At 32.8% G+C, this 14,371-nt stretch overlaps 1 protein-coding gene across 4 annotated transcripts in view; it reads right to left on the bottom strand.

The window, feature by feature from the left end:
* LOC116338434 (cadherin-86C) overlaps window positions 1-14,371 on the bottom strand; it is a 51,957-nt gene that overhangs the window by 15,165 nt on the left and 22,421 nt on the right. For all 4 annotated transcript variants that reach the window (XR_004200894.1, XM_031763675.1, XM_031763676.1 and 1 more), the window contains one exon: window positions 12,333-12,842. Coding sequence is in view for 3 of the 4 variants with exons in the window: in XM_031763675.1 (XP_031619535.1) it covers window positions 12,333-12,391 (59 nt within the window). In the remaining variant the exon portion in view is untranslated. The remainder of the gene's footprint in view (window positions 1-12,332; window positions 12,843-14,371) is intronic.

Here is a 14,371-nt window from a genome sequence, read left to right as displayed (position 1 = left end):
CTGATATAGAGGCAATTATATACATTCACAAACCATGGTATGAAGCTCTTAAGATTACTATTATTGCTATTATCCTATATGCACTTCCAGTTACATGTGCTACAGCACACATCATTTGCTGTTAATCAATTTTTCGTACATTCGATTGAAATTCATTTGCATTGAACACTTTTTCAGTATAAACAGTATCTTTATAATGTATAACATATATATTTATCCGTATTTATGGGGATAGTAGATGATATTGTGTACGCCATCACAAAATTTGCATATAATGGTTAGACTTCAAATCATGTTCTTATTCGTTTTTATATTTTTTTTTCCGAAATTCTTTTTTAATTCTTTGAATTCCATATTTCATGCCAAAATAGATGCTAATCGCATTCGAATGAAATCCATAAATCAACTTGCAAGTTAAGTTATTTGGTAAAGATCATAACACTTTAAATTGAACAAAAGTCATGTGTCATCGTTCATAAAGAAACCGAACCGAAAAGCGTCAATTTTCAATTGAACAAAAAATGCTAAGCAGACGATTCACACGACAAAAACAGATGACAACTTGTATTAAATAATTTTTCGACAGCATCGATTTCAATTTATTGTTACATTAGGTCGGATGAATTCAGATTTTTAAGGCTTAGCCTTACCAAATCGATGCTAATTCCATTTATACATGGTAATTTGAGCAGAGACGACAGTCTTCACTGAAACAAAAAGGGGAGCCACTTAAAGGTGGTAAAATGTTTACTAAATTCAGAAGCCATTGGTGGATATTCAAATTTGGCTCTAAAATGCAGTAGCTACGTGCATGCATTTGGCTTACAGTCGAAAACAAAATGTGGCATTTCAATGCAATATAAATTATTCAGAAATGATTTATATACGTTGTTATTGGAATTGACCGACGAATCGAAGCAAATGAAATAAACTCTATAAGGCAAATTAAACTTAATACACGTGAATTGGTAGAATTTTGAAAAGGCTGAATTCGAAAAAAATGAGCAACAACAACATAGAGAGAGAGATAGAGATAGAGTCAAACACAACGTATTCACACATAATCAATTATGCCCAACATTTTCGAAGAATTGTTAAACAAATTGCCAATTGAAAATTTATTCATTTCGATTTCACGACAAAAATGGAAATTCACAATGATGTCGCTTGAAGCATTTCATGTGACGCAAATATCAAAAGATAAATTTAAATCCATGTGATATTCATTCATATTTTTTTTTACTTTTCTGAATCTGTCAATCTTTTTGCGATGATATGCTGAAAACAACGTGAAAATAGAGAAAATTTGCATTGTATATGCCAATACCATCGAACTAAGTGTATTAGTTAGCAATGAACGCGTGGTTCTCTTATGTCACGCCAAACACAAACGCCTTGCAAATGCACGCGTTTAATGTATTTGGTAAAAGTACAGTGTGCGCGTAAATTACCGAAGTGCATATAAATATATGACGCTTTTCTAGCACTATTCGGACCAAAATTGGTGACTCAATATCATTGGAGATTTTCCATATTAAAAGTACCGTCAATCGCCAGGAAATTCTATTCTATTTAATTTAACTAACAAATAATGAAAAAAACACAGTATTTATTTCTTGTTTCATGTGGACGTTGGTAAGCGCACTTACATGCGCAGGAAATTTGTTCCAGTGCTAGACGTGTGCGAAACGAAATTCTAATTTCGAATGAGTTGAACATCCGAATAAATTAGATTCCTTGTTGTTGTTCTTTTTCGTTCTTCATATTTAGTCTGATGTTCTTTCGGGCACTTTTTCCTTGTCGCTATTATATTCAATCGCTGGTCGTTTGCTTAGATTGCGGCCAATTTTCCTTGGTAATTTTTTCCTTTTCTTCGTCGCTCTATTCAACGTCGTGGTTTTTTTCTTCTCTCTTCTTCTTTTTTCTCTTTCTTTTGCTGGTGTTGTTTCATTCATTTTTGCATACGGTCGTTTCTTTAGATAAATGTAAATAGGTAGGTCTTTCTACAGTGCTATATTATTAAATGCAAACAAATAATTGAAATGCACTTAAGTTTCTACTACAATTTTCGAAAATAAAAAATTATAGTTTATACACGCTAAAATTTAGCTTGTGTTTCGGTTTTCTTTTCAATCGGGGTTTCGATGCTTTTTCAGACGATAGACAGAGTGAGAACAAGTGAAGCCTAGAAATGCTATGGACTATGTCATGGATTGAACGTTTCTTCCTCTTACTCCATTCGTGCATAGTTAAAAAATTTAAATGGGATTCGGTATTTTCGCCATTTTCGTGCTTTGAGTTTGTTTGATTTTCTTTTTGTTACCAATAATTTGCGCTTCATCTGCAATTAATGCACCAACGATGTGTATAACGAGTTTAAGACAAACAACAACAACAATAACGCCGTCACTGATCAGCATTGAAAGACTTTTGATTACTTTACAAAGATCTTTAGTGATTGCAGACGCTCGTTCATCTAAGCGCACTTTATTTGTTCAAATGAGCAAATCCAGACTACAGCACGACTGAAAGGCGCAGAGAACAAAACAAAAAATCAAGACATTTGTCGTTGGTTTGACAGCAATATTAAGAATCTTTGAGTTTCGATTAGCAAATGAAATTTCTTCTTCTGAAATACCAAAATTGTTGAAATGGGCACAAGTCGGTTGTGTCTTCTTTTTTTGTGTTGATCAACAAATTTGGAGAATGTTTTGGGCGTTTTTTATTTTTCTATCTTGTTCACGCGTTCTATATTTCTTTTCCTTTGAGAAATCAAAGCGATTGTCTCGAAAGGAGATTCTTGATCGGTGACTGCAGAAGGCAAGATCAACCACGTTGATTTTGTGGCGCTTTGATTAAAACGTTAGGTTAGAAAAACCTTCTTTTTTTCATAGTTGTTTGTATTAATTTGACCTTTCTCAACGAACTCTCTTCAGTTTCAAAATGTGCTCGTGGTTGGTTACGTTATTGTTGATGCTCTTGTTGGCTCTGAAATTTGCACAACTACGCTGAAATCATTTAAGCGATCCATTTAAACTACACTGCGTGGCAAGCATTTAAATTTACACTATGTTCAACGTGAAGTAGATGGGCGATGACAAAAAAAAACACACATACACACACCATGCAGTTGAATCGATGGAATAGCAAAACGCTTTGAGTGAACGAAGATCCGTGCACAGTCCAGAACATAGAAGAGATCGTTTTTTTTTTCTATCTTTCCACTGAGAATATTGGCATGAAAAATTGCATAATAACATATTGTTTTTTTTTTTTGTTATTGTTGCTGTTGTTTTTGCTGTTTGCTTCATACATCTTGTTTCATTTAAATCAGCCACGCAAACCGAAAATTCGTGAGAATGTTACACATAATTTACCGTTTAAACGCGCTAGACATTAAATTACATTTTACACTGTATTCATCGATAAAATTGAAAAAGATTCTACCATTTTTTTAACGAACGGGAACGAAGAACGTAACGCAATATATTCTGTAAGTTATGTCAGACGAAAATCCAATTTACAACAATGCTGAACATTTTAATAGAATCATATTCATGGACGCCTTTTTGCCAATGTCTTTCTCTGAACCCAATTGAATATATGGTGAAAAAGTGTTTGAGCAATGAAAATGCTCCGACTTTTACGCATGGATGAATAGTTTCTTTTACTGGAAACGATTTCAATGGTCAGTTTGGCGATTTTTCGCGCAAAAGAAATGAAAACAATTAGCATAAAAATGATGAAATACAATCGTCAAAAGGTATTAGTTTTGACAATCTATTTCATGGGCTGGGCAGTTGGAGTGGGTGGAAAATTGTAAGGAAATTGAAAATATTCTGTCAAACGTTGTTTCGTAATGGCATCACCGCAAAATTATACACAATAATATAGAACTTACCACAACAAAAAGTTGCCAAAAAGCAAAAAACTCTGAGATTATCCATTTTTCTTTGAACTAACTGTGAATAATAACTTATAGAATGCTTATGTTTTTTCAGTCAATAGATGCGAGAAAATGAGATAGGCAATCTTTCCTGTGAAAATGGTATAAACATTTTTATGGACACAAATGAATCAAACGCACACACACATATATATACAATTAAATATAATAGAATTGGTTTAAGCGTGAATTTTGTCAACGAATGCTATTACGCTCGCCAAAATGTATACGTATAGAATTTTGCAATAAACTCGGCATATATTTGTAGAAACACCTACTTCCTTATTTTAAATGCGCAAATACGCCGATGTCTTTCGAGTGAGAATGAAAATAATGGTTAAATGGGGACAAAGAATCACCATAATAATATAATGTATGAATCGTTCGCATCTATCGTGTCGCGCACAACACAATTGACTGTATTGCGGTGATTTATTTACTATTCATTCGCCATTAGTATTTTGATCTTAAATCGCGATCACCATTATATTCTTAGGTTCATTTTAAATTGTTCGTTTTTGTTTGTGCCCCTTTTATTTTGTGTATGTTATTGGTGTTTGTCATCTTGAAATGTATTTGAACAATGACGATTTTACGCCAATCAAAATGAGTATCGCATTTCATTTTTCAGCTACTTTAGAATGCCTTAAAGAAAATGGCCTCAAAACCCCAGCTCATGTCATTCGATAAACGTTTGCTTTGCTGATACAGTTATTATAGATTCAATATATTGTATATTCTATATTGACTGAATTCAGTGTAAGGCAGAGGCATCACTTTAATTTTTTATGTTTGTGTTGTTTCTCCTACAAGTACACAAAAGTCAGCTTTGCTGTTGTTCTTGTGCTGTGAGTAATGGTGATGGTTAACTGTATCAAATGACTATGCTTTTCACGTTTTCGTTGGACAACCTCAAATCAAATTTTAGTTCAAGACAATAAAATCAAGCATCTCCGAAAGGTTGAGTTTCAAATCGATTGAAGAGTAGAAGAAGTTTAAAAAAGCAGGCAATGGGAAAAATGTTGAATGTTAAATGCGAAAAAAAACCTACATACCCATGGTAAATTCTGATCGAAATTGATGCTTTAGGATCAAGTACACATTTGCGCACAAATTGTAGAGATGCAAAAGGCTTGTTGTTGATGTTGAGTGAACAGCGAAAAAAAGGCCACATCAAAAATGGAAGAAGATAAACAACGAAGCTGAAACGTGACTGTTTTGACTCCTAGCTCTTTCAATGCAGCATGCATGTTTTTGCCAATGTATTTGTGAATTTTATGTCATCATTTGCATGCATCTTTGAACATGAAACGAGCAACTTTTCTAACTCTTTCATCCGATTTCTTTTCTCTTTAATACAAAGAAGAAAAGGAATCTATCTTGTGACTGCTAACATTTTGCTATTGCTGCTACTTGCATCAAAACAATTGATTTTTTTGAGATAATCACATCGATCGATGATGTTGTATGGCGCTTTTCAATGGCAACCACATACAAAATCCAGTTTGTATGATATTTTACCTAAGCAGACAGCCGAACCTCAATCGTTCCACAGCACCAACAGCAGACATTTTGAAAGCGAACAAATTTGATGCTTTCAAACTTGGCACAACCAGACATTATTGACACACAATAAATTAAAACCGTAACAACAACAACAACAACCACAACGACTACAATAAAACAGCAATAGCAACGGTAACATGAAATTTTCGATATATGCTAGAGTGCAGAATGCGATCGAATAACATTCTGACTGTACAAAATGCCGACAGCATAAACCTTAACGCAACACACAATATAATTAGTCAACACACACAACAGAATATCTAAGAAGTAAAAAAAGGCTGGCGCTTCATTTACTTGTCGAATGTTTCTAAAAACCGATGTTGCTTGCATAATTTCGCTCGTCTTCTAAATCATTCATATGGATTGGCGTATAAATTTTGACTCGTAAACATTGCAATCTCTTTTGTATGTTCAAGCCGAAAGAAGAAGAAAAAAAAAGCCAAATTAAATGCCAATAATGGCTCGCAGTTGGAACAGCTTCCCAAAGCAATATTTATTATATTTTTAGACACTTTTTATGCACCACATAAAAGCCGCTTTTTTGTTTTCACATTCACTCAAAACTGCATCTCTGTGAAATCGTCAGCAAAGACCAGAAGTTAAATAAAATGAATAAATTCTCGCGTTTATTTGATTTTTCGAATGGGTCAGGCATAAGAAAATGTATTTTCTTATCAGAGATCTTCATCTGCCTGCACATAAATTATTTCCCCACATAAATCATGTGGTTATTTCGAGTTGCAGAAAACTTCATGCGAAAAATTAGACCAAGCCCAACTTTCTTTTCTTAAACTTAATTGTTTGTTTACAAAGTATTACAATATTTAATAGTTTGTAATCAGTAATTAAACACTTTTATTTCAAAATATGTGCATGCACTTTTTTTCGGAATTCATTCAAGGTTCTCTTCGAAAATCAGCGTCGGTACATTGTTCACATATATATATATATATATTTTTATTTGCAATTGGCGTGAACTTTCAAGCCTCATGCATTTTAAATTAAGGCTTCAAGCTCATATAATGGCAATAATTGTTAAAAACATGCCATTTAACATATGCACGCTTGCATATTATTGAACAAAGGTGACATTTGTGCACACATAAAAGCATTGCTTCAATGTAACTTGCCTTTGATGTGTGTTACTTTCTTTCGAGGCCCAGAGCTGGGCTTTTTTCGTTCATCGGTTGCCATTTATTTTAAGGAATGTGAAAAATGGCGGTAAAATGACCATTTTAATAAGCTGATGGTTCTGACCATGGCAATGGATTAAAAATGGCGAATCCTTAGCAAAACTATATCTTTGTTTTCTTATGGTTTACGTGTGAAAATTGCATGTTTTTAACGATTAATTTTGTCATCGTTTGTATTTTTATAAATAATTTTGTCAGAATTTTCCGTTGTAACATTTCTATTTTCCAACCGTCAATTTTATTGAATTGCATGAAACAGCAAGAGAAATCTACGATGCAATAGAATCAATTGATGCTTTATGAGAATATTCGATAAAAGCAGCCCACTAATCAAATGAATTGAATTAAATTGAATTAAATTCGACGAATGAGAGAAAACAATTACTGTGCAATGGGCAAAACAATAAATTCAATTTTCGATATTATTGTGTATTTGGATATGTGTATTTGTATGACATGAAAAATATTCAGTTTTGTCTTGGATTAAAATTTGCAATTAAAATTTAAATTGAAACATGAAAAATGAGTTTGAATGGAATCGACGACGGTCATCAGCCCACATTTGCTATTGTGCATGCATAAATTTATGACAATTGTTGGTTAAACAGAAAATGTTTTGTCTTCCTTGAATACAAACATATATACATATCGATAAATCTGAACATGCATTGTTGGTTTCATTCTTGTTTGGCATTTTTTTTTCGTCTTTTTCTTCAATATTTTCACTTAAACGATATATTTATGGTCGAAAAAGGGTTGACACAATGCACAATGTATATTCATGATTAATAACTGGATTGAATTTCAAAAGTATTCTCAATCAACCGAAAATTGTGACAACATTACAAACAAAGCAAACATTTCTTACTACACCTATGACTAAACTCTATAATTCTCTGGTGTTTATTATTATTTTTATGAACACAGGAAGGTAATATGAATGTTCACCTACATTTTCATGGAAGTACGCATGTGAACATAATGTTTTTTTTGTCATTTTTGCTACAGCACTAGTAATATTCCAAAATCGTAAGAGACTTATATTATAAGCACTTCATTTGACCAATAATCTTAACAAATAACATGAATCGAGTTTGGAACTCATTTTAACAATCACTATTGGAACTTTTGAAATTACATCGGTCGTAGACAATTCAAAATTGACTTTCGTTTTGGATTGGTTTATACTCTTCGTTGAAAAAATATTTGAAAATTCAAATGCTTGAGGCGGAACCCTTAAAGAATAAATAAATTAACGACTAAATTTGCAAAATTTTGGACAAATATATAATGAACAATTCAAGTTCAACACATATTTTTAATTTATTGAAATAAATAAACACGTATCCGATGTAATCAAGCGAGATAATACTTTTGTATGTTTTATAGTTGAATAAAATCTTAATCACTCTGCATCGATGCAGACGATTTTCATTACATGCAAGTAACCTATAAAATTTGAATAATCACATTGAAGTCTTTGGTCAGAGTCATTTCTCATAATCGTAACTTCTAAAACAACGCAGTTTTTTATTTGCATTAACTTTGAACTCAAGAAATCGATCGAAACGAGTGAAAAAACGTATCTTTCCTTAAAAAATGTGTCTATATTTTATATTTTTTCTTTTAAATTATTTCAAAATCAAAGACATTAAATGGTTTTTTTTCCTGTTCAGAAATGTTTTAGTTTAAAATGAGCAAACGATTATGATGAAATGTATGTGACTAAAACAACGCTATGCATTTTGAATATTTTCCAAAGCCGGTTTTTGCCGGCCGTAGTAAGTAACTGCAACTTTATCGTCTACACATTCAATTATTTTATGTGATACGTAACTTGGATATAAGGTTGATCGTGTATGAATAATGATGACAGTAGCACGTAAAAAATGATTTTCTTGTTATATGCTATTAGACGCCAAAGCATTTCAAAGTGATTCCTTTACAGAATTGAAAAAAGGTAGACATATGCAAAATTCGATTTAACTAACGAATCAAATCTGATCTGAAAAATAATCATTTGGTTTTGAGCTATAATGTTACATATCAGTTGCCAGCATGACGATGCATGACTATAACGATTGTCGACAATTTTTCTGTTTCAACCAGCCGCATAGTCAAATGTTTCTCTAATACTAATGTTTTTGTAATTAAGTCAGGTCGAGCTTTAATGTTTATACTTTGATCGAGTCAAAGATCATCCATTAAATGATCAAGTGTGAAAATATTTGATGAAATATATGGAATGAATTGAAATAGGCGTAACACCAAATTTTTGCTTTGTTTTGATGCGAAAAATGTGCGGGGCAGAATTTTTGTTCGATCTATTTTCCTTTTATATATTGATGCATCGAGAAAAATACGTTCAAAAATCTTGCCATTAACAGTATAAATAAAGGAACGGCACATAACATACATTGTATAAAAGGTCACTTGAACAAAAAAAAACAGCCTCATGCACACAAACAAATGCATCGACACACATAGTGTCTTAGAGTTGCCTTTTGGGTGATTAGCTCAGTGAAAAGACAAAAAAAAACGAGTTTGTTTTTATTGTTTTGCGTTGTTGTTATTACACAGTTGCCGGTTGTCAAATCGGTTCGCGTATTTCAATTAATGTGCACAATGTGTCTTGTAATATGCTTCAATTTTAGCACACCGAAATGCGACTATCCCAGTAAATAGGAAAGTCAACGGTGAAACCGCTATCTAAATTTCACTACTTGAATTCGAATTTGAAATACGTAATGCATTGACCATGTGGAATTGGCTGAGAGAGAGAGAGAGAGATAGAGATGGGGGGAGGGAAAGACTGAAAAAAAGTCACTCGAAAGGCGCACACAGAAGAGAAAAACAAAACACTATACAAAAGATCACATAAGCATTTTATGCGATCGTTAAAGAAATCAAACAATCAATAGACGTAAAATCGCGACTCTTAGATGAAGAATGGTTTAGTATATCTTGTTGATGTTGTTGCTGCTGTTGCTGCTTTTTTTGGTGTAGGTTTTTTCCGTAATATTAATTTATATATGGTGAAATATTGAAAATTGTAAATGATATATGCAGTCGTGCACATGGTTTCGGTAGAGGTAAGATAGTGCAATGCATCTGTATCAATTGGATTTGCATTTTAGTGCGATCGAAACATTATTTTCTTTCTTATGAAAAACTATATGAACATACTAAATCGTTATCTGGAGAATGAGCGCGCGCATATTCACATTTCACTCGATATACGCTGCATTGTCGTCGAAATGAAAATTCGATAATAAAAAGAAAACGAGTAAAAATAAATACACACAAATACACAATTTAAAACGCACACGAAAGATTTGAAGCCATTGAATAATGGTCTCGACGGCGAATGCAATACACAGATCGATTTAATTTGCTCGAGAGACAAAAACGTGCAATAGAATACGAATGCTCCGTAACCATGAATCTACGACTCCATTCTTACCCGCACTCACGTCGCACACAAAATTCATTTCGCAAATGGAAACCCGTTTCAGTCACCTTTTTTTATGTTTGTGACGCTGTTTGCCTTTTTCTTCTCTTTTTTATCATTTTTTTTTTTATTTTCGTACACTTTTTTCAATGGTTGTTTTTCATATATTTTGGTTCAGTCCGTGTTACTGCCAGACCAAAGTCGACAATTTAGTGTCTATTCTCTTGGGTCTCTACCATCAAAAAACTGGTTATGCAACCACAATTTCAATTTCTACCTTTTGAATATGCACACTTCTTTTTTTTTGAATAGCAAAAGCAATACAACCGAATCCATGCATACTAACACATTCACATGAGATACACTGGTGCATATAGAACAACAACGGTCCAACGTGTGGCTGCATTTGTACCGCGACAAACGATCGATCGAAAAACTGTGGCGGAAACTAAAAACGTAAACAAAACTGTTTATGTCAAATGTTCATAAATTGTAATAATTAAGAAAACCGCTTGCGCACACACACATACACACACATTTACGATTTTATTTTTGTTGTAGTTTTTCATTTTGTTAATTTGATTTGATTTTTGCAATTTTAGCGATCAGCGGATAGAGACAAACAGAGAGATCGACAGAGATGTAAAAAAAATTTCAATTGATTGTGGACTAACCAATGCAATTACGATTTGTTTCTCTTTTTTTGTTTCACATTTTCTGGATCAATTACATACAATGATTTGTGTATGACACGAAGTAATGGCGTTTAATGTTGCTGGATTCTTTTTCAGTTGCTGCCTTTTTTCGTTGTCTTGTTCGTACTTTGAATGCCATTTTCAAGCAATTGCGCGAAAAAAATTATCATAAATGACAAAAATGCACACATTATAAAAATCGTTTAGATTGTATATATTTTTTTTCTATGAACGTCTATTTTTGCTACCGCGATAAAAGGAAACGAATAATTTGAATCAATAAGACAATTTTATGTCTAGTCTATAATCAAAGAAATCTACCAAGGCAGGTAAATTCGATGAAAATGCCTATTTCTCTCTCTATCTCTTTCTCTGCTTTTCATTTATTTTTGTTATTTTGTTCGCATGGCTTTGAGATTGTTATCCGCACGTAACTTCCGACTAAAAAAAGCTTCATTCAAAAATATATAGAATTATTGATTTTCGTAAAAATTCATTGATAAAATTCCATTTAATTCCGATGGTCAAATGGCTACCACAATATATTACATAAGACATTTGAAATGTATTAAACGAAAAAGACATAGAGAACAAGTGAGAGTACATCATAAGCTCCATGAAAATCTGTCGATTCCATAACGAAGTAATACTTAACATTCGTTTGACACGCGTTGTACGATTGAAATACATGACTCGAAGCCCTACAACTTCGAACAACCAACATAATTGTGGCAATCAACAAAGCTAATAATCATCAAAAAACGAATAATAAGAAGAAGTTGTTACTATACTATTCTGACTGCACGCTATCGCTACTCAAAAGAACAAAAGTAAAAAAAAATCGAAAAAGAAACAATGTACATTGTACACCGAAGCATTTCCAATGCACTTGTACGGAGCATACATACTCAGTGTATCTTGTGTGAATACTTCAGATTGGAATTTCTGCTTGTACACGGAATGAACCGTGAAGAATTTTTTTGCGAAAAAAAAATAACGAAAATATTTTTTTTCTTCCAGTTTATAATTTTGTTGATGAAAAACTATCAGCAATTACTTTTAACAACTTCGTGTCCATATGATGTATAATGTTTTATGCACGATGAACTGAAGTGCTAACAGCTACTGCAATCTGTTTCTCTCTTTCTCTCTCTCTCATTCTATCGCTTTTTCACATTTATTATCGCTTTGTCAAAATATTGCATTTCGTTTTATACAAAGTATTTGCACTTGTATCAAGATAGTGCATTGTTTTAAACTAAGTTTGCGAACATTCGAATTGTTCGATTTAGTACACCGTCACTTGAAAGAGTGTAGAGTGTCATGTAATTGTAATATAATTATTATTGCAAACACTTGAGAGTCACCTAAAAGTTCTTCGATTTTACATATTTCTTTTGCGTCACAGTGAAATCATAAATGAGACGATTTTTGTGGCTTTATTTTTATTTTCAAGTTTTGTAGATGGTTCTTCTTACCTGATGGTGTGTCTTGGTTTGAAAGCTGTCGCGTGTACGGAATATGTCGATGGCGTCATAAACTTGTACTCAGCATAATTACGATTCGAAATTTTTACATTTGAATTCTGCCGGTGTGCAAGAGAGTGAGTCGGGATGAGTGGTTTGTGTTAAGAGCACACGCGGCAAAATAAACACTATATTTTTTGTGGTGAACTATAAATGAAACCATACGATTGATTTTCGAGTAGTAATTGGGCGAAATAGAAAATTAAGTCATTTTTGCTTTGCTGTCTGTATTCATTCGAAGCACTCACGAAATCGAATTTTTTTTCTTCTTCATTGACACACAAAAACCAACATAAGGCACTGAATGTTGTTGAAACTAGTGTGCTTCATTAAAGTCAAAAAAGAAGTGTATACTCGAAATAAAAAGAAAAAAAAATTAATTTGGATTCAGTTGTCATGAAATCGGCTGATTTATCAAATTCGCCGCCATCGTTTCATTCCAAATCCTGTGCCAAATTCGATCTAAATTCATAGAAAAAAGGAGAAAGAAAAATACCAAATCCATTAGAATTAAGTTGATTGTTTGAAATCCAATTTTTACTCTAATTTTATTTTCATTTGGAACTCTGACAATGCACAATGTGTAATACCCAAAAAAAAAAACAATAAAATCACTTGTCCCGAATACCCAGTTGAATCAACATATCAAATCTTTACTTATCGCAATCAGCCATGAGCTCACAATTATTTTTTGGGGTTCCGCGCCTAATTGTTCTGCCATGGTACCTTTTCCACCGATAGACTTGTTGCAAATTGTTTTTTTTTGTTTTTTGGTAAATTTCGTCCTAATTATTCAATAAAAAGACCCTCCAAAACGACTATCACGGCAACAAATGACCAAAGGACACTCTTTATTCAAACTCCGATTCTAAGAATTCCAAATCATTTTCAATTTCGATTAAATGATTCACGACTTTCTCATGGTTAAACACGCAGCCGGATTCAGCCTTAACATTTCAATGCAAATAGGTCAATTTCATTATCAAGATTAATCCAATGAGAGCAAGAGAAAAAAAAAATCGCATATATGTAACCATAACAAAAAAAACACAGACGAGAATGAACGTGAAAAGGTTTGGCCGGTGAAAAGTCGGCAATTGTTCTCTTACATTAATATAAATACATGCTAAGTATAGCGCTACGACAAATTGCCTTGACTCAGATCATTCAATTGTGCGTGAAATAAATGCTAATTCCAACTACATTTACATGTCTTGAGGATTTTTCGATTTGGAAAATGTTTGTGGCTATTTATAAATTTGATATCACTATTTCACCACAACCGAGCAAGAATTGGCCAATGTATTTAATTGGGTCACAGGTATGGTGGTAAACATGTTTTAATTTTTATTTTATTTTTCCATAAATACGAAATATGCATGATTGACTAACCATTCTAGGCACACAACATAAATAATATTCTTATGATTCGATGAGCATTTACTATGGATATTTAAAATATCATATTTTCACGATATTGTGTGCTGTCGGTTTTTTCGGTGGGGGTCTCTTTTTATATTAAAACAGGCGATTGTAATTTGTATCGTCTATTAGAAAGCTTTCGATTCGTGTTGAAATGTGTGGCGAATGAAACGAAAGTAAAAATCAACAGCAGCAGTATCGGCGACGGTGTAGGCATCAGTGACGATGAAAACAAAACATGTGACCATATGAAATATTCCAATGTAATTTTTCCCTCATGTATAAATGTTTTTTTTTCTTTCCAATGTTGTTTGTGTATATGTAGAATAGCAAACAATAATGGGACCCTGACCCAAAATTAAATATTTTTGTAATCGATAAAAGAAATCTCTTTGAACTATATGGCACACACTAGCGGCGAACGGACACTCGATTGAAGTGAGGGAAACGAAATGAAATGACATGCTTTCCTTTTATTATTTTTATTATTATTACAACAGCCGCATTACTTCGATTCAATAGAATCGCAATCAATCGACCATCACAGAACTTATTTTTATCATTCGGGG

The sequence above is a fragment of the Contarinia nasturtii genome, unplaced genomic scaffold (genome assembly GCF_009176525.2).
Source record: "Contarinia nasturtii isolate CC-2019 unplaced genomic scaffold, AAFC_CNas_1.1 Cnas_scaffold_414, whole genome shotgun sequence".
In the NCBI taxonomy this organism is placed as follows: domain Eukaryota; kingdom Metazoa; phylum Arthropoda; class Insecta; order Diptera; family Cecidomyiidae; genus Contarinia; species Contarinia nasturtii.
The sequence above is the reverse complement of the archived record's forward strand: the minus strand, read 5'-3'. Positions and strand labels throughout refer to the sequence as shown.